Consider the following 25553-nt stretch of genomic DNA (forward strand, 5'->3'; position numbering starts at 1 on the left):
ATAAAATAAGTAGAAAAATGATATTCATGTTATTGAGTCCGGTGTTACACTCAGCAAAGAGGCCTTTTGTCGAGTGCCGGGGTAAAAACACTCGGCAAAGCGGACACGTGGCAAATTTCTGTGTATTCTGGGACTAAAATGGCTTCTTTGCCAAGTGTCTGCGCTTTAACACTCGGCAAACAAGCCAATATTTATACATTCTGGACCAGTCTTTGCCGAGTATCCAGTATTTGACACTCGACAAAGAAGACAGGTTTGCTGAGGGCCCAGGATTTGACACTCGGCAAAGAAGGCAGGTTTGCCAAGTGTCAGGTCCGGGACACTCGGCAAACGCACCGTGACCGTCTCCGCGCCGTCGCGTTACTTTTTTTCGCCGAACGTCGGTTTCAGCTCTCGTCAAAGTATTTGTCGATTGCCCGATAGAAAACACTTGGCAAAGAGATGTTTGCCGGCACTGTAGATGTCGTGTGCTGTTTGTCGAGTGTTACACTCGACAAATCCTTTGCCGAGTGTTTTATGGGTTTTGTCGAGTGTGTGTGTGTGTGTGGCACACGGCAAAGTCATTTGTTTCCGGTAGTGGCGGGTCCATGCATGACTGGAAAAACATGCTAGCTAGCTAGCACAGTCGACACGTTGCTGTTAGGCAACAAACCGTGTGCCGCCCGGCTGGTTATTAGCGTTTCGATCAGTTCAACACATTACACATGACAATTGATCGATGCATGCATGATACAATTGACACGAGAATATGTGCAGGTGCAGCTGGTCCTAGAGAGAGAATGTCGCTGCTGCTTGAGCTGGCTGCAGCGGCTACGTACCACGCCACGCGTGCACGACGACTGCAGACCCAGAAGTTCTCGCCTGTTTCCGTGTTCCTGATTCCTACGAAACCGGGCAGGAATTTTGCTCCGCGCAAACCGTCGTCATTGACCGATCGATTTCGCTTTTGTTTTATTTGTTGCTCAGGCATTACCTCTTTTGTTATTCCGATCCAATACTACTAAATATGTGTGTTTAATATATTTTAAAATAATTTCATTTAGAAAATTCATGCACGCGCGTTCAACTACATGGAAATTATTACCAATTCCAAACTTGCAACAGTTGCAGTTGCAATCAAATTTATTTATATATATATATATATATATATATATATATATATATATATATATATATATATATATATATATATAGTTCTATATATATAAATTCTTTTTTTCAAATTATTACCAATTCTTTTTTTTTATTCGAGGCTCCTAGACGAAAGAAAGAAGAAAGCTTATTTTGGACTTCGCATATCCGAGATGAGAGACTTAACGGTGAAAACTAACAGATGGGACGGAAAGGCCATAGAAGTAAGCAAAAATAATTTTGAGGCTAGGTAGGTAATTTCAAAAAAAATTAGGGCCATACAAGAAAAGCATAGTTTTTTTTAGGCCTTCTACGTAATTCTCTCTTTTATGTAACCCGCGTATACAAGAGTTCTAATCCTGTAAACTGGACTCCCGTACAACACCACGTACAGGCCGTCCACGTATCCTACCTTTCCATGCTAATCTCGATGCATAGCCCCACCAGCCGACCAAACAGTGACCCACGCATCCGGCTTCGGAGGGAAAGTGACCCACTAGCCGCCCCACCACGCGGATGCCAAAGCAAAAGCAATCGAGCCGACACACCGACGAGCCGAGCACGTTCCTTACTCAAGCCAATTCAGCCAAGCCATCGTTTCTTCAGGCTATCGAAGGAAAAAAGAAGCAATGAGAGTGTCGGCTAAAAAGAACATATCGTGCTTCTTTGCTGGCGTTTGATCAAGGCGCCGGTTGCTTCTCGTCGCCTCTGATCGTCAAGCCATGTCCAAAACTAAGCAATAATTTCCTTAATTTTTTTTTAAAAAAAAGCAATAATTTCCTTGTAGGGTACCCTGTTCGCCCTGGTTTTCTATCGGTAGCACACAGAGAACTCCGGCTCCAGGCAATTCTGTACCCTACTAGGGCCTTGCTGAGTTGGCGAAAATTTTTGAAAAATGGTACTGTAGCACTTTTGTTGTTATTTGACAATTAGTGTCCAATCATAATCTAATTAGACTTAAAAGATTCGTCTCATGAATTTCGTCTAAATTGTGTAATTAGTTTTATTTTTTATTTATATTTAATGCTTCATGCATGCGTCCAAAGATTCGATGTGACGGAAAATTTTGAAAAATTTTACAAAATAAAGTGCAACTAAACACTACCTAGGTTGCCACTTTCCCTCCGAAGCCGGATGCGTGGGTCACTGTTTGGTCGGCTGGTGGGGCTATGCATCGAGATTAGCATGGAAAGGTAGGATACGTGGACGGCCTGTACGTGGTGTTGTACGGGAGTCCAGTTTACAGGATTAGAACTCTTGTATACGCGGGTTACATAAAAGAGAGAATTACGTAGAAGGCCTAAAAAAAACTATGCTTTTCTTGTATGGCCCTAATTTTTTTTTGAAATTACCTATCTGGCCTCAAAATTATTTTTGCTTACTTCTATGGCCTTTCCGTCCCATCTGTTAGTTTTCACCGTTAAGTCTCTCATCTCGGATATGCGAAGTCCAAAATAAGCTTTCTTCTTTCTTTCGTCTAGCAGCCTCGAATAAAAAAAAAGAATTGGTAATAATTTGATTGCAACTGTTTAACATAATTTAATTGAACTGATTTGATATTATAGATATATGTTGGTACATTCTCCTATAAACTTGGTCAAAGTTTAAAGAAGCTTGACTTAAGACAAAACTAAAATAAAACTATAATTTAGAATGGATGGAGTGTCTTCAACTTTTAGGATTCCTAGCTATAAGTAGGTCAACCTATGTTAAGTTTTGGATATTAAGATACAAGTTATTACTACCTCGGTCCCAAATAGAATGCAATTCTAGGTGAGTCCTTTGTTAAAGTATGTAAAGTTTAACTAAATATATAGATAAAAATATTAAAGTCTATGACACGAAATAAAAATATTTCTCATGGCTGATCTAATGATACTTATTCGGTCTCATAAATATTGATATTGTTTGTATATAGTTAGTTAATCTCAAGACACTTTAATTTGGTACTATACTAGAATTGTATTGTTTCTTACATGGATGAAGTACATAGTTTATAACGACATATAAGATAGACAGTACTAGATCAATCACCATGACTAAGGAGTAAGGACTCAGATATATGTAATCACTTTATCTGAATGTCAATTTCTTTATAAAAATTATGGTCAAAGTCCTACCCTGTAGACTGTAACTATATCATAAGTGATATGTAAATTGAACCAGAGGGAATAAGTTGCATATCATACAAATACTTCTAGCTATAGACAACCGTGACAGTCTGTGATCACAAAATATTTCATTTGTCGGATACATACCCAATGAAATGACATGTGAGAACGCTCAGATTCTCTGATGGAGTAGTTCCGTAGAAGTTTCCAAGAAATTCAAGGGACCTTGGCCTTGTGGTCAACATCTATCGATCAATGTTTTGCTTTGACCCAGCGCAAGCTATAGTACTTGAAATGTTCAAATTAGCTTGAGATTTTGAGCTTGACACCCAAACTACTAGCTAAACTGTTCAACGACAGCATACTTGTGCAGCTGAGTGTGGCTGTTTTAATTTGTATTAAACAAAGTTCATTCGATTGGAAGATAATGTTTCTTAAAGGTATGACAATGGGCTTGTTGTCATATGGTTGAGTTTGTAGCTTACTGAGGGAGACAATGCTTCCTCGCAGCATCTTTGTTCACCAATATGAAACCATATATGCATTGAAAATTCATTCATCAAACATGCGCTTATGATAGGTAGGGCCTTTTCATGTCACATTTTTTTACGATTATTAGGTTGTGGAAGAAAATAATGTTCCCAAAAGCTAAGACCATGCCCTGTCTGTCAAATGGTTGAGTGTCAAATGGTTGAGTTTGTATAGTTTACTGCGACGATGCTTCCTCGCGACGTCTTTCTTCACTCTTCATTGCGAAACCCATGCACAGAAATTTCATCAAAAAAACGTGCATTTGAGGGCTTCTCTTTTGGGCCTTTTCGTCTGTGACACCTTTTACTTGTGCGTTGTGCCCCCACGAGCATGCCTGCATACCGTTCAACAAAAAATCTTGCCCGATCTAGTAGTTTTTACCTGCAGCTAGCTAGATTCTGTTCCCTGCAGTCAGTGTATAGCACGTGGAGAGAAATTTTCAAGATGTCGAATAATGGATTTAGTAGAATTACCATACCGGTTCATCAGATTCCCAATCCAATTGGGGTCGATGCATTCATGTCTGCCAAACTTGCCTCCTGCATGGTTGCATATTAACACATGTAACAATTTTCAACACACACATATATCTCGTACTGATAGGATGACGAACCCAATCTATATTAGCAATTGATAAAGTGCACCTGCAGTAACCGTGGAACGGTCAAAGGATAGGCGCTCGTGCGGATTGGTTACCTCACATGCATGCACGGACAAGCAAGCCACCACCAAGAGGCTGCTGCCGCCTGCAGGCACTCACTCTCCTACGCCACTGTTCCTCGTCCAAACAAACCCCGCCCAGCCCCGGCGTCCGCCCACAACACCAAATCTAGCCCGCAACCTTTACATTGGCTGGCTGCCCAGCTACCTAGCTAGGCTCCGTGTCGTTCACGACAACCAAACACGCAGGGGAAACTCACAGCCGATACTGCCCATCTCTCTCTCTCTCTCTCTCTCTCTCTCTCTCTCTCTCCTAGTCTTCTAGGACCTATAGAACATCTCTCTCTCTCACAAGTCTCCATCTCATGACGCATGTGTCTGATTTGTGTGGAATGTGCAGAGCACAGGAAGCCGCCTTTACTAGTCTACAGGCCGGTCAAAGTGAAGGGTGCATGTGAGCCAGAAATAAAGTAGCAAACGCCCCGGCCGGTTAGCATTACCATTATACTAACCACCCTCTATATAACCCTGGTTGTAGCTTGTAAAACTCTTTCAGCCTCCCCTCTCCCTCCCTCCCTCCCTGCCTCACAAGCTCTCTAGCTAGTTTCCGCGCGCCCGGCACGGCGGCGCAAACTAGCCAGCAACTGAGCCATGGAGAATTATCACATGCTCTTTGGGGCAACGACGCATGCGCAGCCCTCATCTGCCACTCCCAACTCCTACAACTTCATGGCAACTGCTGGAACTGGAACCAGCGGTGGCGGCTTGCACGACCATGAACGAGGCCAGCACAGCGGGCATGGCGGCCGATCGTCGTCGTCCTTCTTCGCTGAGCTGTCCAACAACGACTCCAAGGATGGTGGTGCACCAGTAGCAGCCGATAGTGGCCGTGGGGAGTCGTCAGCTGCAGCCGGCGAGGTGGACAGGCCGGCGGCCAGGAGGAAGGGGGACAAGAAGGAGCGCCGGCCACGGTACGCCTTCCAGACGCGCAGCCAGGTCGACATCCTCGACGACGGCTACCGGTGGAGGAAGTACGGCCAGAAGGCCGTCAAGAACAACAAGTTCCCAAGGTTAGTACGTATTTGGTGCACAATTCATAGATGGTACAGTCAATAATCAAATTCTTCCGATCCTCATATATAGTACAATCAAAATGTTTGGTGTTTCTCATCAACGACTACTATGTATGCATGCCGATCCATTTTTGTGATCGATCGATCGATCAGCCTGCAATTTTGATTTTCTGTTGCTGCTTGGGGATTTATTTCGATTACTGGTTTAATTTGGTGTGATGCGATTCCTTGTTTTTAAAAGTGTTAATAGTAGGGTTGGGCCGCAGAAAGTAGGTGAGATGAGATGGAGTCCCAATGAATCTTCCAAGCTCTGCTAGTGGTTGCTTATATACATACATAGGATAAGGACACGTCTCATCTCTCATCCAACGTCCTCATCATCTAGATGAAAACGACTCCTAGTTTCATTCAATAAATAGGAGCCCGATGGCGATAGAATTTGACCGGAAGTTATTTCGTCCACCCACCGGTTAACCGCAGCATATATTCTATTAATTTCGATCTTGGATTTATCGATACTTCATTAGCTACTAGCTCAAGCTAATTATTCCGTCGCTATCTTTTATATGCTTCAGAGAATGACAAAAGTGGTTTCTTTGGGCATCCAAAGGATAAGGGCACCCTTCTTTTTTCCAATTTTTGGGCCATAAAGTTCACAGATTCAGCATCAACTGTTGCTGGAGGTGCTTGAACACTCCAAAGACTTCAAATAATTTATTAGACGAGTAAATTTGACACAGAAAAATAACTACATATATGGAGTAAAGAGAAATGGCCAAAATTAAATTTATTCGACCACTGTGTCTAAAAAAATGCAACTATGTAGGACATTAGCGTTTTCTCTTTTAAAATTTACAAGATCAAAAGGACCTTTAATTTGCCACTCCAAAAGCACTTGATGCCTTCCTTCTTCAAAAATTAAGGCTTCTTCATCGACATGGGTCTATGATTTTTTTTTCTATCCTTGCTCGACTCCTCTTCTTCTTCTACGAAAAAGTTTGCCATGACAATCATATAGCAATATATACTCTATACCGTACCTAGACACGTTAAGCAAGAACTGCACATATCCCTACACATCATATGTGCATCAAGGACCACAGATGTAATACTTACGTTTCACTTGTTCATGTCTCTGCCAACCATCTATACTGGCTACCAAAACACTAACTGAGAGTCTGAGAGAACCAAACAGTAATTACGTCATGAACAAAATCTGATGCATGCAAGCACATATAGTATTACGCTTCTAAATTGTTATTCATCACTTATATTGGCTGCCGATTGGAGTTTTTTTTCATGATGAACATAGATAAGATTAAAACTGACCATGCAACTATGGAGACATTTAAGATTTTGCTTTTGTAAGACATAATAAGCCTTTATCATGCCAAAGTAACATTGATATGTGGTATATATATGAATTTGGGGAAAGGATATATATACTGCAAATTCATAAATCCCACATTAAATTTGTCATTCTTTAAATAAAAGAACAAAAATAATAACTATTAGTGATGAGGTATAGTATATATAAAATTTTCTTTCAAAAATAGTCATCGTGCTTCAGCGGATTATATATCTACACAACTCTAGAACCCTCAGTATATCCATTTTCAACTCAAACTCCTATAGAAATAGAAATATATAGAAACACTTAATATCACACAGATCAATGCTGATTGTAATAAGAAAAAGGGACCCCTTTTTATTGCATTCACAGAATTAGGCATGCAAATAATACATTCCTCTATCTTATTTCTACGTCCAACAATATAATGAGAACAAGACCAATTAAGGAGCAGCAATTAATGAACGGTGCACTCTTCTAAATGAAGACATTAGACCTCACCACAACTTGAAATGGCAGATAACTTATACATTCTTCTTAGAGAGAAATGAGTGCATGCTTCCACTGAATATATAGGTTGACATACTTAGTCAAGCAACAATAAAGAAGCTTGATACACATATACAAGCCAAACATGTTCAGCTTTTGTGTGCATCCGTTTGTACATACATGCATAGATATAGGCATATATCTCTTTCGTGCACATTTTCACTTTGTTTTGCTATTACTTTCTTGATTCATGCACCCGGAGAGTGAACTAATTCTTATTCTTTTCGCACGCATTTATGGATGCAGAAGCTACTACAGATGCACTCACCAAGGGTGCAACGTGAAGAAGCAGGTGCAGCGGCTGTCAAGGGATGAGGGCGTGGTGGTGACCACGTACGAGGGCACCCATACACACCCCATTGAGAAGTCTAATGACAACTTCGAGCACATTCTCACCCAGATGCAGATCTACTCCGGCATGGGATCAACCTTCAGCAGTAGTAGCCACGACATGTTTCACTGAATGAACCGTCCAAAATCACTTCAAGCATCCATGCACCGTGCAAACTAAGCAAGAAAATCGATCCATAGATTTTATTAATTTGTACATGAAGTATTTAGACGTTTAAGAGATAAATTAAATAAGCGTGATTTGGTAGCTAGATGCAGGTATTACTCACGCAAAGGTTCTTTTTCTCTTCTTGATTTTCTTTTGTTTTTAATTTGCAATTGTAGGCCAGGGATAGACACTGATATACACCCTCAGAAATTTAAAAGATGCTGCATAACATTACAATTGAAAATGGGATACCTCTCAGGCCAGGGCACCTTAATAAGTGTACTACTTCGTTCTCGATCGATCATATCATATGCGCGCTTACATGGAAGAGATCAAATATATTAGCACTAGTGTGGCCATGTGTTAGCAAATTTTACTTTCCGGGGAAAACAATCCACTACTAAATATTTTCTTCCATCTCACTAAATTGGCTTGGTAATAATGAGGGGCACAGCTAGAAAATGATGCTAGCTGGGGAAATACATATATATATTGTCAAACTGTTTGCCCAAAAAAGTTTGAAAGTAATATATATATATCATAACAAGAATTGGTCAGGTGAAATTATTATCAAATTGTTTTTTGTTTTCTGTACCGGTACCCTATTTTATGCTTTCACTCAGCTTAAAATCATATTTGTTGATCTTTTAGTCCATTTTCAGATTTTATTTTGGTATAGTGCACCCTAGTAATTTCTTTTAGTGATGCGCGGTATGGTGGTCAACCTCTGCCTAGCTATGTGCCAACATCATAATTAATCAGTCACAGCTCTTTAGACCAAAATTTAGCAGTTTCCTACTGTTAGAACTTGGAGCAAATGCACTAGACTGCAGTCACCGTGCTTCCTTGCCATTTGTCGGGATCAGTACCTGTAGCATCAGGGTCGGGTGAAGAAGCATTTCTCCCCACCATATGCTCTTCTCCGATTTCATCAATTTTCACTGATGATATTGCATGCATTGCAACAAAGCACTTACTCTTGCATGCAATTCCAAATTGTGAAGGCAGTGTCTTTTGGAACTGCTAGAACTGTGCTTCTCACTACGCCAGATTAGCACATCACTGCCGGCCTCATCACTGCCGGATTTATGAGAACCGGCAGTAATGTACCTTCACTGCCGGTTATGAGCTTGAAAATGAAAAAATGATTGGGGCTGGGCTAAAACCGGTAGTGAAGGACCACATCACTGCCGGTTTGTGGCTTGAACCGACAGTGTTTTGACGGCCACTCATCACTGCCGGTTTAAGCCAAAAGCCGACAGTGATTGGGCTCTATCACTGTCGGTTCTAGCCAAGAACCGACGGTGATAAGCCTACAACACAAAAAGGCTACAGCCGTCCTGTCCTTCCTCCTCTCTTCCATCCCGAGAATAGAGGCGCGCGTTTGGACCCTTCCCTCCATTGTTACGGCTGCTCTTCACCATAAAGCTAGTGCTTGGATTTTGAAGAATGGCTTGATCTTTTTGCTTTAAGGTTAGTAACAAACATCTACTCCTTTGATTTTGTTGCTTAATTAGCTTCGTTTTGATAGCTACATTGCTTGATTCTCATTCTAGTTCTTTCTCTATTCTAGAGAGCACTTTTCCAATTGGATATTTGTGCAAGGCTCAAATTATGGTGAATCCATCATCCAAAAGGTTGGTGTCTATGAACACATTTAAATTCCTAGCTAATTATTCTATGGTAGTTAAGATCATCATTGTTAGTATGTGATGCTATAATTAGTTCTTAGAAGTAGAGTAGAATAGTTGTTCTTCAATATTGTGCAATAATTGTTTTTACTACGATTTTCAATTTACAGAGCCGGGGCTACCAATTTTAATTTTTCAACAATTAGTGTACAATAATGTTTTCCAAAAATGGTACTTTCGAGCTACAATTGTTGTTCATGAAGCTCGATTTCTTATTAATTCTTTGTAATTACTGTCTCAGTATTTTTTTTGTGTAGAGATGGATCGAGAGTGGATGCATCTGTCCTGAACGGACAAGCGGTACATGCATAGCGTCAGCCAGTTTATCACCGATGCCAAAGCCCATACTGGGAATGAGAACCCTATCTTCTGCCCATGCAAAGATTGCAAGAATCATAGAAACTTTCGTCAAATTGAGTCTATACGATGGCACTTGATTACCAGGGGGTTCATGCCAAACTATACGATATGGACTATGCATGGCGAGGTTGGTGTGAATGTTCTGCAGGAAAACGATGATGATGTGGACATACCTGACGTAGCCATCCACGATGCTGACGAGGAATCCGGTGTCAACACGGAACCTATGGCCACAGTTAATAATATGTTTAGGAACACGCTAGCTAACGACACCGAGGATAACGATGGCATTTCTGAGCTGCTACGTAATATAGAGACCGGATGTCTTAGTAAAAGACAACTGAGAAAGCTAGAGAAAATGAGACAAGATGGCAAAACACTATTGTATAGGAATTGTCCAATGAGCAAACTGAAAGCCGACATCATGTTGTTAGAGTTAAAATCGACAAACGGATTGAGCGATAAAGGCTTCGATCAGTTGTTAGGTATAATAAGGAAAATGCTCCCAGAAAAAAAACGAGTTGCTAGAAAAGACATACTTGGCCAAGCAAATGATCTGCCCCATCGGCCTCGAGGTTGAAAAAATCCACGCGTGTTCCAATGATTGCATATTGTACCATGGAGAAAAATACAAAGACTTGGACAAGTGCCCCAAGTGTGAAGCTCCACGGTACAAGGAAGGGCCGTCAGATAAGGGCACCAAGACCAGAGGAGGTCCCATAAAGGTCGTTTGGTATTTCCCTATAGCTCCCCGGGTGCATAGGCTATTTGCATGTGCAAAGTCAGCCAAGCCGTTGCGCTGGTATGGCGAATAGCGTAAGAAAGATACAATGATGAGGCACCCCGCTGATGGGCATGACTAGAGGACTGTCAATACTATGTTCTATAAGGACATCAGTGGAGAGGTAAGGCATCTTTGGTTTGCTTTGAGCACAAATCAGATGAATCCTTTTGACCAGGTTAGAAGCAATCATAGCACCTGGCTAATGACGCTCTGTATATACAACCTTCCACCTTGGGTCTGTATGAAGCGGTCGTACATCCAGATGCCACTACTGATCCAAGGGCCAAGACAGCCTAGGAATAACATCGATGTGTTTCTGGAACCAGTGATCGATGAACTAGTGGAGATGTTTAAAAAGGGTGTGCCGGAGGTTTGGGACGAGTACAAAAAGGAACATGTCACGATCAAGGGAGTACTTATCACTACAATCACTGACCTGCCAGGTCAAGGTTCGTTGTCTGGAGAGAAGACAAAAGGCTATTCTGGATGTGTCAAGTGCTTGGACGACACCGATACGGTAAATCTACCAAATAACTCAAAGATAGTTTATATGGGACACTGTAGGTTCCTACCTAAGGATCACCCTTACCGCAGGAACAGAAAAAGATTTCAACGGTGCTATTGAGAAACGCTTAGCTCCAAAATATCAAGATGGGCCTGCGATACTTCGAGAACTCAACAAACTAGAGGTTGTCCTTGGGAAGGGGGACAATGCAGTAGCAGCACCTGATGGGAGCATTTGAAAGAAAAAATCGGTTTTCTGGAAACTACCTTACTGGCCATTTCTAAGTGTACGCCATTGTCTTGATCCCATGCACATCACTAAAAACATGTGCGCTAACACTCTTAACACCTTGATGGACACCGGGGGGACATCGAATGATTCACTAGCCACACGCCTGGACATGCAACACTTGGGAATCAGAAAGGAGCTGCATCCCATGGAGCTAGAGAATGGCCAGTTCAAACTAACGGTTGTGTCATGGACATTGAAGAAGGAAGAAAAGCGTGCGCTTATTTCTTTCTTCAATGAACTCAAAGTCCCAATAGGCTACTGTGCGAACCCGAAGAGGCTAGTGAACATGAGAGAACTCAAGTTCAACTATGGCCCTATGAAGGCCCATGACTGTCATGTCATTATGATTCAGCTGCTCCCTATTGCCCTACATGGTATCCTCCCCCCAAAGGTCTTCGCCCCAATCATAAAGCTTTGCTCGTTCTTCAACGCGATCTCAAAAAAGGTCATTGATGTGTCCACGCTAGAGCAGCTGTAGTGGGACATAGCCCAAACTCTCGTTAGGCGTGAGATGCATTTCCCATCGACTTACTTTGATATCTCATTGCATCTACTCATTCATCTTGTTGACCAAATTAGACCATTGGCCCAATGTACCTGCATTAGATGTTTCCTTTCGAAACATTGATGAAAGTTTTCAGGAGGTATATTAGGAACAGATTTAGGCCAGAAGGGGGCATGGTTGAAGGATGGTCAACGGAGGAGGCCATTGAGTTATGCACATATTATCTGGACATCAAAAGGGTCGGAGTTCCAAAATCTCGTCATGAGGGAAGACTACGTGGAAAAGGAATGATCAGGGAGAAATCTATTACAGTAGACGACTCTATTTCTTTCAGACAGGCATAGTTCGCTATTCTCCAGCAAGCCGAGGGTGTGATGCCATACATTGACGAGCATAGGCAATCGCTGCAAACTCTGTATCCGAGTAGGTCATAGACTTGGCTAGATAAAAACATAAGGAGGGATTTGTCAGCTGGTTGTGACGTCGCTTGCTTGGAATAAAGTTGGGTAATCAACTGGATGCCTTAACCAAGGGGCCTTCGAGTACATATCTTAAGTACCAAGGGTATGAGATCAATGGATTCATATTTTACACAAAAAAAGCAAGATGGAAAGAGCACATACCAAAATTGTGGTGTTCGTTTTGATGCTCACGACGAGAATGGCAACGTACAGGCGACATACTATGGTTTCATAGAGGAGATATGGGAGCTAGCCTACGATCCATTGAAGGCAGCTCTTTTTTGCTGCCAGTGGGTCCGGCTCAAGGAAATCAACACTGACAGCGAAGGGTTCACTACCGTTGATCTCACTAAGACCGCATACAGAGACGACCCCTTCGTCCTTACAAGAGATGTTATGCAAGTCTTCTATGCAAGGGACAACAAGACAAAAGAAAGGCTAAAAGTAGTCCTAGAAGAGAAAAGGAAGATTATCAGTGTCGATGGAGTGATGAACGAAGAAGACTACAGGGGCTATCAGGAAATGCATCCATTCGGGGCGAACGTACCCCTACCTATCCTTCAAGAGGATGACGATCCTACTTACGTACGAATTGATCACAATGAGGCCCTCATTGTTGATGCACCTAAAGATAGTTAGATTATTGTTAACTATGTAATTATTATGCAGACGTTGTATCAGTAATTTGCACTAAATATTTAATTTATATTTTGTGCGCATCTCTACAATTTAATTATTGACTATGTAATCAAATATTAAGATGATGTTCACAAACACTATTATTTGATAATTATAGACCATTAATTAATTATCATAGAATTAAATAATCAAGACATAAATTTTTGTGTTATTTTAGAATATAAACTAACTGCATTATTTCTATTAATAAATATATAAAGAAAAGCAAACTAACTGAACTCCCTATCCTTGCTCAGCGATTAAGGCCGCGCACTCTGTACTCTGAGACCCGCGCTCGAATCCCAGGTGGGCCAAACTTTTTTGAATTTACATTTATTATTTAGTAGTGCATTATGATGGGATAAAAGAAAAAAAATAAAACCATTCTAACCGAACTCCCTATCCTAAATCAGCGATTAAGGCCACGCACTCTCGACCCCATGACCCGCGCTCGAATCTCAGTCAGGCCAAACTTTTTTATATTTTTTACAAAAAGGCTGCGATGGCAGGCTCCAAACCGACAGTGTTTTTTTATATTTTTTTACTAAAAGATGGCGGCAGGGCCCTTCACTGCCGGTTTTGGTTTTAAAACCGGCAGTGATAGCTTCTATCACAGTCGGTTGCTCAAACCGACACAGAAGGTCCAATTCACTGTCGGTTTTTAAACTAAAATCGACAGTGATGTGTAGAGATGCTCCTCACATGCCAATAGTGCTCCCATGACCACAACAGTTGGAACACTACTCCCACCTACCCCGATAACTTTAGTTCAGAAATAAAAATATACCATGACTGCTAGCCCCTATAAAATGGCCATCGGTCAGGAGCTAGCCTCTCCATGCATGTTGGTTTCAGCCAGGCCTTATCAGCCATGATACAATATTTTCCTCTCACAGCAAACCACATATATCGTTATGCATTGTAGTCCACTAAAATGGTGCACACATGAGGTGCTAGAAGAATGCTACTGAGGTACACATGAGGTGGTTAAATTATAATGTGTTGATACACATTGATAATAACATTGACCTGTACGCAAATAGGTCTTTGTTATCGTATATGGAATTTTAGTGTAAGGTCTTTGTTATCGTATATGTAACTTATTTCTAATTTTTTGTAATTTTTTGATGTATTTCATTACTATCTAAATAAATATATCGTTCTTGTTAAAACTTTCCTACTATAGTATCTAAATAAATATATCCTTTACATATATGCACCTTCATTGTCGGTTCTATTTAGAAACCGGCAGTGATAGCCACCTTCACTGTCGGTTCTATTTAGAAACCGGCAGTGATTACCACCTTCACTGTCGGTTCTATTTAAAAACCAGCAGTGATGTCCATGCCCCCCTATATAAAACAAACTATCGGCCACATACATCGATCCCACCCACCCACGAACTCTCTTAGTCTCATTTCTCATGTTTCACTCTCACTTCTCAAGACATCCACTCTCTCTACGTGATTTGGTCATGGCTCCTGCATTTTTCAATGGTATTGATATGTTGTCTTCTCCAATATTGTATCTTGCCACATTTTACTTGGAAGAATTTTTTTGTGCCTATATTTTATGTTCATTTTTTGCATTTTATCGATCAGGTGGTATGAACAACGGACCTCCCCCACCACAAGAACCAGGTTTCCACCCTAGCGATGAGCTATTCGCTCCTAATGTGGCCATTCCACGGTTCCCTGTTCTAGCTATTGTATGAAATATTTTCCAACATCTTTTATTTTTTTATGCTAACAAATAAGTGTAATTAGTTTAATATAATTGTTGCACGCATATATGTCATAGACTATATCCTCAATAGATTGGCTGCGAACAGCACTTAGCAAGTTCTTTATCTCGGACATCGTCGAGAACACGGCATCTAATGCAAGTGGTCGGCTATGGACGTGTGAACTTATTTTTTTCATCCCTATGAGGGGTTCAAATCATCGGAACCATATCCATGGGACGGGAATACAGAGTTCGGACATGATAAGCGCCCAATTAAGTACCGTGCGCATCTGTTTAGAGGCACTTTGACATATTTGCTATGATGTGCCTGATAAGCGAATTGTTTGCAAGCTACAACCATGCGAATATGGTAAAATGGTCACTTATACCTAAGTTGTAGTTATTTGTTGTTTATTATTGTAATAACATTCTCTAATTTTTTTCTTTTTCTCCACATGCAGATTGCGCTACAGGACCTTACCTATGTTGCATGTGGCTTGTGGGCCGTTCTAGACCAAGCTACGGAGCAACTCAGGTATGATTGGAACTTCTACAATGGAAACCTCGGCCAGCTCACTATAGAAGGATGTCAGTACTGCACAAGGATTACTAACAGGGGCAGTGGTCATTCAGTAGGTTACATCTATGACCGACCATTTTTTTGATATTGTGAGACACAAGAGAGTGCACTCATACGAGCATTGGACTTCATCGATATAAGCGGATACATAATCCGTGACATCAACTACCATATAAGGCTACAGAGGCATGTTAGTGTGCGTGGTCCGATCGATCCCGACAGTGATTCCGATAGTAATTAATGTTTATTTAGCTAGGTTTTCAAGGTCGTAGTTTAATTGGGTTCTAATTTTAATATGTACGGCTTTGTGTATTTAATTATTGTCATGCATGTAATTCGTGTAACATTTGTTGCACAATTAGAAATATACATTCCGGTGTCGTATTGGTCTCAAAATTATTCTCAGGTTTGCACATGCCACGTGTGAAGGAAACACCAAGTTTAGGATTTTCCGGAGATGGTTTGCTACTTTATAAGGTTTAATTGAATTTCCGTACGACAAGACCGTTTAATTATAGGTTGAACTGAGTCTACCCATGAAAAGATCTAGAATGGTGCCAAACTTTTACACAGACTCCAATGTGCCCTAGGGATAATAATTTTGTGGAGGTGGATGAAAAAATCTATTGGGTCCAAGAAGAAATTCACTCTCTTTTGTCTCATTCGGCATAGAGAAAAATATAATAAATAAAAAAACTGCTCAGAAAAACCTAAGATCCTATGTGGGGTCTTAATTTGCGTGTACAAGCTTGCCAAAAAAATTTCAAGCCATATCGACATAGGCGGAGTATACATGCTTCATAGAGGTACATGTGCTCTTTCATCGAACCATGACTATACACATAGGTTATCAAGGTTTATGTGGTTCATATGCATTCCGATGTTGTATTGGTCTCAAACTTTTTCTTAGGCTTGCACGTGCCACGTGTGAAGGAAACACCAAGTTTTGGATTTTCCGGAGATGGTTTGCTACTTTCTGAGGTTTAATTGAATTTCCGCGCGACGAGACAGTTTAATTATAGGTTGAACTGAGTCCACCCATGAAAAGATCCAAAATGATGCCAAACTTTTACACAGCCTCTAATGTGCCCTAGGGATAAGAATTTTGTGGAGGTGTATGAAAAAATCTATTAGGTCCAAGATGAAATTCACCCTCTTTTGTCTCAATCGGCACACAGAAAAATATAATTAATAAAAAAATAATAAGAAAAACCTAAGATCCTGTGTGGGATCTTAATTTGGGTGTACAAGCTTGCCAAAAAAATTTTAAGCCATTTCGACATAGGAATACATATTCTTCTATTTATTCAGTATGTAAAAGAATTTTTTTAATATATATATAAACATCACAGTCGGTTTCAAAAAACCGATATATAAAAAATTAAAAAAAAATTATGCCAGCCCTCGGGTTTGAGCTCGGGTCTTGAGCTAAAGAGTTCAGACACTTAACCAAAAAAATTTCAAGCCATTTCGACATAGGAATACATATGCTTAATAAATTATAAAATTAAACCAAAAAAATTGGGTCACCCGGGATTCGAACACGGGTATCGGGGGCTAAGTTGCGGGGTCTTAACTGTTGAGCCAGTAGTTGGTATTTAAAAAGTGTGAAAAAGATAAGTTATTTATGCTGTAACCGCTACACGGCAATCACTGCCAGTTTAAAGAATGGCCCGGCAGTGATGTACCCCCATCACTATCGGTTTCTATGTACAACCGGCAGTGATGTACGCCCATCACTGTCGGTTTCTAATTAGAACCGGCAGTGATGAGGTCTGGTATAAAAGCCCGCCACGGGTTGAAAAATTTCAACCCCGCGCCAACCGTTCCCAGCCCCGCGCTCCTCTTCTTCGACGCCGACACCCGTGCACCACCCCAAGCTGGAGCACCCGTCCACCGCCCCCCGCGCCGTCGTTCCTAGCCCCACGCTCCTCTTCTTCGACGCCGAGGCCCGTGCACCGCACCACGCTAGAGCAACCGTCCACCGCCCCCGCGCCGCCATTCCCAACCCCGCGCTCCTCTTCTTAGACACCAATGCCCGTGCACCGCCCCACGCCGGAGCACTCCCCATGCCGTCCACCGCTAGACGCTGGAGCACCGCCGAGGCCTTTAGGAGCATGCGCAGACAACTGCTTTCCCACCTCCATGGTGAGTGCGTGACTCACTGCCCGCTAAGTGTTCAATGAAATGCCCTACGGTTGTTATCTTCCCAATAGCAGTCGATTCCTATTTGATTGAGTTACATGTTGTTACTACTTGGTTTAGCTATATGTAGAGTGTCAATTGATGGATTCTTGTTAAATGTGTACAGGTATAATCGCTATAGGTAGAGTGTCAATTGATTTTGATGGAATGTATAGCATGCTTAAAAAAGGGCATCTATAGATGTTTGTTCCAGAAAAAAAGTTAAAAACAATTTTTAAAATTGGCTCGGCAGCAGCAGCATGTATGATTACTAAACCACATTGATCTCTGAATAATAGACAGTCCAATTATTGAGGTTATTTTTTTATCATGTCAAGGATAAAGAACATTAAATAGATTTAGTTTGGCCATATAACTTGAATAATAACTCTTGTTCAGTGAGTTACCATTACCACTTACCACATGCCTAATTTACTTAAATGTATAGGCAACCATGGCATGGTATGTAGTGCATGTTGGTCACATGCCTAGGATTTATCGAACCTAGGAAGATTGCTTTGCTCAAGTCAATCGCTACCCTGATAATTTGCACACAAAAAAATAACACAGAAGCTGAAGTTTTGAGGGCCTATTATAGTCATCCGGCCTACCTTGTAAACCATGGGCAACCGGCCTACTATGGTCCAATGAATATAAACCATGGGCATCCGCTGGCACTAGAGATCGAAGAGAAGCCACCCGTCGGAGATGTGAAGATTAGGAGAATTGCTCCTTGGTCTTGGAAAGATACCATGCTTTTATTTATGGCTATGGTCATCACTTTTCTTATTTGGAAGTTGATGTAGGCTTAGTTTCATAGAAGTACAAGGACCAGTATGGCCCATTATGAAGTTAGTCGAAGACAACCCTGATTTAACCATAGAAGAGGCCACGAACATCTATTATGATGTACAAGGGACGGGAACACCGGCAATGAAGTATGAAAGGGGTAATCTTTTGGTTCCCAATCATGAGTATAAAAATCTAACAACATATATGCACCAGTTACATGGATATTACATGGCTCAAGCAACAGAGATGGACGACTTTGGTTTTGAGGTTATTATCCGTTCGCCACATGTTTTTCAATATCCTGAAGAAGAGAAGTTCGATGTTGAGTGGGAGTGCTTGTTCCAGCTATACCAGAAACGCTCTCTCGATGTTCAAATGTTGACGTTGTGGACTATGTAAGTACCCTACACGCACGATATTACAATTAACTACTCTCTCAAGACACAAATTGTTAACTTTTGAGCACTTCCCATGATTTTATGTAGGTGTATAGCAAAATTTTGCATTCTAAAAAGCAAATGGGATTACATAGGCTTCTTGGACCCCATGCGAGTCAATGAGAGGACATGTCTAGGCCTCTATGGATGTGACGTGAAAGACCTGAAACAGAGATTGATTGTTGTTTTCGACGAATTCACGATGAAGAAGAAAACCCACATACTTCTAGCCTACAACTGCAAGTATGTGTTCTCGGCTTTTAATTTTATTCTTCTTTTTCGTTAAGATTATTCGATAATTAGGATTCTGTGATTGCAGCAACTATTTCGTCTTTATTTGTGTTAATTTTGCTAAAAATCTACACGAGGTGTGGAACTCGAAGAAAAAACAATTTCATCATCTCGATGCACTAGTGGCAGTGCTGAATTAGTAAGCGATCCTAATAACTATTATTTTCTAATCACACATACCACTTTCTAATGTTTCTCCTTTTAATGTTGCTCAGTGTCCGAAGAAGACATATGGGTGGGATGCCGGTCCTATTCAAGGTTGTTGAAATGGAGGGGAAGTACTTATCACAGCCGACGGGAAACAATGAATGCGGGTTTTATATAATGTGGGCAATGCTTCGCAACATCGGCGGGAAATCAGAAGAAGCCGATAAGTTGGTGTGTATAATCCCCATTTCATTTATGTCTGTTAATAATTCAACAAAATGATTTACTATTCCTCTTTGGATATCATCTTTTTTGAACGACGACACAAGAAATATAAGCACGAAAGGCTACTAGACATGGAGATCATTGCACTACATTCGGAGCTGGCAAAATTCATCTTAGCCGAGGTATTGAAAAAAGATAGAGTATTTTTCATTGCACAATCCGTGAAGTACAAGGACCAGTATGGCCCAGAGCGGCTCGCTAGATTATTGTAAGAAGTCCGAGAAGCATGTGTGAAGTCCAAGAACATTTCTTTTTTATTTTGAGGGATCGAGATGTGGATAAGAACATTTGAATTGTAATTGTAACATTTGTAATGTTTAATATTGATGGACCTATCGTCTACGTAGCGTATATAAAGCGAAACCTGATTCCACGAAAAAATATAAATTAAAATAAATTATAAAATAATAAAATACGAACGGGTCATCACCACCGGTTAGCAACAAACCGGCAGTGTTGTCGTAACCATCACTGCCGGTTAGAAGCAAACCGATAGTGTTGTCTTGCTCAACACTGCCGGCTTGAACCATGAACCGACACCGATAGTTACAAGAACACTGCCGGTTTGATCCATGAACCGACACTGATATTTACTACAACACTGCCGGTTTGATCCATGAACCGACAGTGTAGACTTACTCAATACTGTTGGCTTGAGCCAAGAACCGACACTCTTAAAGCAACCGTCACTGTCGGTTGGCACTACAAACAGGCAGTGTTGTTCAACTGGACACTGCCGGGCGGAGCCAGAATCCGACACTATTTCCTATAGATCAGTGTCGGTTTTTAAGGACCGATAGTGATGTCAACCCCCATCACTGCCGGTATGCCACTGTCGGTTCAAAATCCGGCAGTGAAGTGGGTTTTTGAACCAGCAGTGATGTTCAGATCTGGGGTAGTGTCTAATAAGTTAAAATTGAAACATCACTTGCTTAAAGTTAGAGCATATCCACAACCTTCGCCTATTGTAAAGATCATGTATTCTATGCAAGATCATATATGTTCGGTTTTGGTGATTGAGGTGAAAACACAAGCACCATGACTAAAATGTATGTTAAGGTGTGTTAGACATGTTCTAATAGGGATGCAACAGAAGAAATGACGTGAAGACCAGCAAAGAAAGAGTTAAAATCGAAATATGCGCAAAGGTCGTTGCACATTCCGGACAGTCCGGCGACCACGCCGGCGACCATGGTTTTGAACATGTCAAACAAAAAGTTGTCCGCTGCAAAATCAACTGACTAAAAAAATCAAGGCACCTGCTGACTTCGTGAATTTCAAGATCTGCTAGCTCAGTTCTTTGAATGTGCTCATAGAGATAGGGTTTGTGTACGTGTGTTCATAGGGGTGAGTGTGCGTGCGTGTTGTGGGTGTCTACGTTGTACTATGTAATTCTAAAAAAAACTGAAACTTTTTAGATCTTTCGGAGCACAACTTTTGTTGTAGGTCATTTCTCCATCAACTGTTATTTAAAAAAAAATTCAAAATCTAAGGTCAAAATGAATATTTGGGCCTCCAAATGCTCACAAATAAAGAAGTTATCAAATACGAAGTTGTACATTGTGTGAAGAGGTACAAGTTTGGTATAGACAATGTCTACATTTGAGGCCATTTAAAAAATTCAAAATTTTGAATTCAGAATCTAATAACTTAAAACGAGTATTTGGCCTCAAAATGATTTCAAATAAATAGTTGTTCACTGCAAATTGTAGATCACATTAATGGCTAAAATTTCGGTATATAGCATGTCAGCAACTAAAATAATTTGGAAACTTTAAAATTTTGATTTCAAAACCTGATAATTGAAAAAGAATATTTGGGCATCTAAACTGTATCAAATAAAAAAGTTATTAGGTACAATTTCACAACCACGTTGAGCTCAACAATTTTCGTGTAAAGATTATTTTCATTTAACTTCATATAAAAAATAATGAAATTTTATATAAGAGAGATCACCTGACATGTGGCTCCACATTAGCAAAACCACCTACGATGCCAACTTAAAACAAATATTTGGCCTCCAGTAATCTCAAATAAAAAAAGTTGTCCACTGCAAAACTATAGACCACGTTAAGGGATAAAACTCTGGTATAGAGCACGTCAGCATGTGAGGTCATTTGAAAAATTCTAAAATCTGGATTTCGAAACTTGATAATTTAAAGAATATTTGGGCATCTAAAATATCTCAAATAAAAAATTATCAGCTACAATGTTGACGACCGCACTGAGTTTTACAAGCTTCAGATAAAATTTGATTTCATCCAACTTTATATGAAAAAATCATCCAACTTCATATGAAAAAATTATGAACATTTATATAAGAGAGACCCCTGACATGTGGCTCCACTGCTACGTTAGTAAAACCACCTTTAAAACCACTTTAAATGATAGGGGTGAGGGTGTTTTGAAAGTTAAAATGTGCATTTTTTTGGTATTATAAAGCTCAGGGGCGTTTTCAAATTCAACAAAAAATTTAAGTTGTAAGACGGACTGAGGATATATGATCTATGAGACCATGATTTTTACGTAATGTTATAACCCGAAACTAGTTTTGCCAATTAAAAGGACTTGCTAATTAGTTGAAAAAGGAAATGTTGATTGTGGGCTTTAGTTGAAAAACCTGTCATAGCTAGGTAGTAGAGAGCTTGGATCTGCCCCATGGGACTTTTACAAAGCAAGGTCGCAAAAGGATAAACACTTCAGAATGCAATTAAGAAGGGATCTGCACGAGCAAGGAGGAATTAATTGAGGTGCCTTGCTCACATGCAAAAAAAAAAAGGAAATCACATATACATTGTAAGTGTCAACGGATAATTGAATTCTGCAGAGGAGAGGTCTCAATTTTTTTTTGAGCAAAAGAGGAGAGGTCTCAATGATGCATCTCTACTATACTGTAACACTCAAAACTATCTTTAGGTACACCTAAAAAACATCCCCCGAGCCCAAACACTGTATATCAATCATAGTTTTAAATCTCCCACTATAGCTTCCGCTATAGCCTGCTATAGCCTTTTGAGGCAGGATGCCGCTATTTGTGTTCATGTACAATTTAGCCGCTATAGCCCGATATAGCTCCGCTATTAGCTGCTTTAGATATATACCGCTAAACGCCTTAGCCCGCTATTTAAAACATTGATATCAATCCTATTGCACTTAGAAAATTGTCTTCATTAAAATCAAGGGCTAAAACACATCCCTCAGATGCTTCAACGCAATCCAACAGCCACGGTTCTTCCTATCAACAGCGATCATGAGGCTTCAACACGGCGTCGCAGAGGCTTCTGCGCCGCGTTCAACGCACAATCCGCGTTCGAAACCTGGTATCGCCGGGGAAAAAAAGAAAGAAAACACCGTAACGTGGTACCGTCGAAGAAAAAAAGGAAACAGGCGAGGGCGCCCAGCTCACCGCCACGATCTCCGCGCCCTGCTCACTGCCCACAGGAAGGAAGGCGACGGCGCCCTGCTCACCGCCACGATCTTCGTGCCCTGCTCACCGCCCACAGGTGTTGAGCATACCGGCACTCGCACGCCACAGCCCCCCGAGCCGCCACGATCTTTGCGCCCTCAACACTTGCTCGGCTGCTGCTACGATTGCAGGCGGGGCTAGTTGTTAACGTAACCCGCCGGCTCACCCTGCAAAACATGACTTCGTGGCTGTTATGGACCAGCTGCAATTTTTTCGTGGCCCAAAGACTTCCAACCCTCCAAGCCCATTGGGCGAGCGAGAAGCCTCGCAAGAGTGAAGAGTCGCATCCCCTGAAAGAACCATACAGCTACCGCTGTCACCCTCCTCCGTGGCTGCCGTCGGCCCGTCGTCGTCCTCCTCCATCCTCCCGCAAGAATCTGCAAGAACCTGCAAGGCTCTATTCTCGCCTCTCCGTCATCGTCGGGAGTCGCCCTCCTTTGGTCCTCAGCTCTATTCTCGCCTCTGCGTCGATGTGATGACTGCTCTCAGCTCGTCCAATCTCCCATGAAGGTTCTGATGGCCTTGTCTAGTTGATGGAATGGTTGTTTGATGATTAAGGTTTCAGATCATTGCTAGGACTCTTGTTCAGCTCTGGTAATCGTTGTTGCTACAGCTCACAGGCATGCTACGGAAGTTGTTTGCAACTTATACTGAACATTTGTTCAATAAAATGCATCAAGTCAAGAATCGGCAGATTGAAAGGGAGTTGTGTGTATATGTATCTTTCATCAGTTCAGAAGACCATGAAGACGGACTAAATTAAGCAGTGACCAAAAAAAGCTTCAGTTATTGAAATGGCCATGAACCCATGGTGATTGGATGTTTCAGTCAATGCAGAGTTGCAGAGTGGCATCCATACGTTATGTCTTTGTTTAGTAACAATAACTTTTGTTACAGGATATGTGTCTTTGTTTCTGTATTTCTTGATGTTGTTATATTTGAGAACGTACAATATATATAGCTGGGATATGAAAATTAAAATGATCAGTGCAAAGCTGTATCATCCTTGCTCATCGATTAACTGGATATGAAAATTTAGCTCGCAGGTTCCAAGTTCTTACAAGATATGTGTAGATACTGTACGCACAGAGAGATAGTGTACACGTAGCCTCCATTGTAGTGTAGCGGGTCTCACGGGTTTTGCAGCATAGTCTGTTATGTCCGTAGAAAATTTGTCCACAAAGTTTATAGCTTAGCGGCTAGCCGCAAGCCTGCTAACAAACTTTGCGGCGAGCAATACGGGGTAACGGCCGGCCGCGAACAAGCCCGCCTGCAAGCGTAGCTGCTGCCTCCGCCAAGAATCGCTGCCGTACCCACGTAGCCGACGAGAATCGCTACCGTACCCAAGTAGCCGGCACCGGGCTTCGAGGAGCACTGCCTCTGACACGAAGGGCAGAATCGCGGCCGTAGCCACATCATCGGCACCGCGCCGATCGCAGTCCAAACTCCAAAGCCCCCGCGCCGTGATCGCGGCGCCCTCAACGGCGGCGCCGTCACCACTTGATCGGAGGCTGCAACTATGGCCTGGAGCGAGCACAACGGGTGGCCGCCGCGGGCAGCTGCTTCGGCGAATCGGCAGGCGGCCGCGGCGGGCGCCCACGGCAGGCGGCGGGCGGTGAGCAAGGAGCGGCCACAACGGGCGGCTCCGACGACCTGCAGTCCCTGCACTGCTGCTTGCCTTCTAACTTTCAGAGTTCGGAGTTTTCAAAAGGACACTACTGCTACTGACGGCTCCAGCTTCCACTGCAACTACGGCCTGTGGAGCGAGCACAACCTCGGCCACCACACGGCAAGGAGATGTCTCAGTTGGAGATTCTTCCAGTTCGAGGTCGGTTGAGTTTCTAGCTTTTGATTTCCAGCCATGCCCACACCTGGATTTAAAACTTTGAATTTGGTTGCCTGAGGATGACATACATGCAAGTTGCTTCAGGTCACCAGTCCAGTATATATAGGGTGGGTATCGAGCCAGCTCGGCTCGGCTCGTTAATATTATGAGTTAGAGGGGTAGCTCGGCTCGGCTTGTTACCGAGTTCGAGCTAGCTCGTTTAGCTCGTGAGCTACTACAAAAAAAAATAGGACACACATGTTTATAATGTTTATGCTACATTAATTCTAGAAGATGACGTCCATCATTATGCAACCATACATGATTAATACATATCAGGTTCATCAAAAGTTTCAACCATACAACATAGCTAGTCCATTCATGATCATGCAGTTCCAGCATACTAATTAGTTGCTTGCCACCACAAACTTAGGAAAGTCCACAGATTTAATGTCAGCATCGTCATCTTCTTCTTGGAAAACAATCCATAAAATCAACATTTAAGTACCACAACAATTATAAAATTAAAATTTATATGAAATAGCTAAAAATAAAGATTATATATCAATAGAATAGGTGTACACTTCTAGGTCAGCATCATCATCTTCTGGATTCATGGTCGTGGGCTGATAGGCCTCAGC

General features: G+C 41.6%; 1 protein-coding gene across 1 annotated transcript; it reads left to right on the plus strand.

Moving 5' to 3' along the window:
- Nucleotides 1-4978: 4978 nt before the first annotated feature.
- LOC136481916 (probable WRKY transcription factor 75) lies at nt 4979-8377 on the plus strand. Its single transcript, XM_066479194.1, has 2 exons — nt 4979-5503; nt 7653-8377. Exons 1-2 carry the CDS (start codon nt 5085-5087, stop codon nt 7867-7869), a joined length of 636 nt encoding a protein of 211 aa, XP_066335291.1. The 5' UTR covers nt 4979-5084; the 3' UTR covers nt 7870-8377.
- Nucleotides 8378-25553: the final 17176 nt, after the last annotated feature.

The sequence above is a fragment of the Miscanthus floridulus genome, chromosome 9 (assembly GCF_019320115.1).
Source record: "Miscanthus floridulus cultivar M001 chromosome 9, ASM1932011v1, whole genome shotgun sequence".
NCBI lineage: Eukaryota > Viridiplantae > Streptophyta > Magnoliopsida > Poales > Poaceae > Miscanthus > Miscanthus floridulus.

What these genes read in the sequence shown, in the direction of transcription:
- LOC136481916 (XM_066479194.1), top strand. Translation starts at nt 5,085, where the DNA reads ATGGAGAATTATCACATGCTCTTTGGGGCAACGACGCATGCGCAGCCC. An exon ending in AAGAACAACAAGTTCCCAAG is followed by an intron (nt 5,504 to 7,652) that starts GTTAGTACGTAT and finishes TTATGGATGCAG; the next exon opens with AAGCTACTACAGATGCACTC.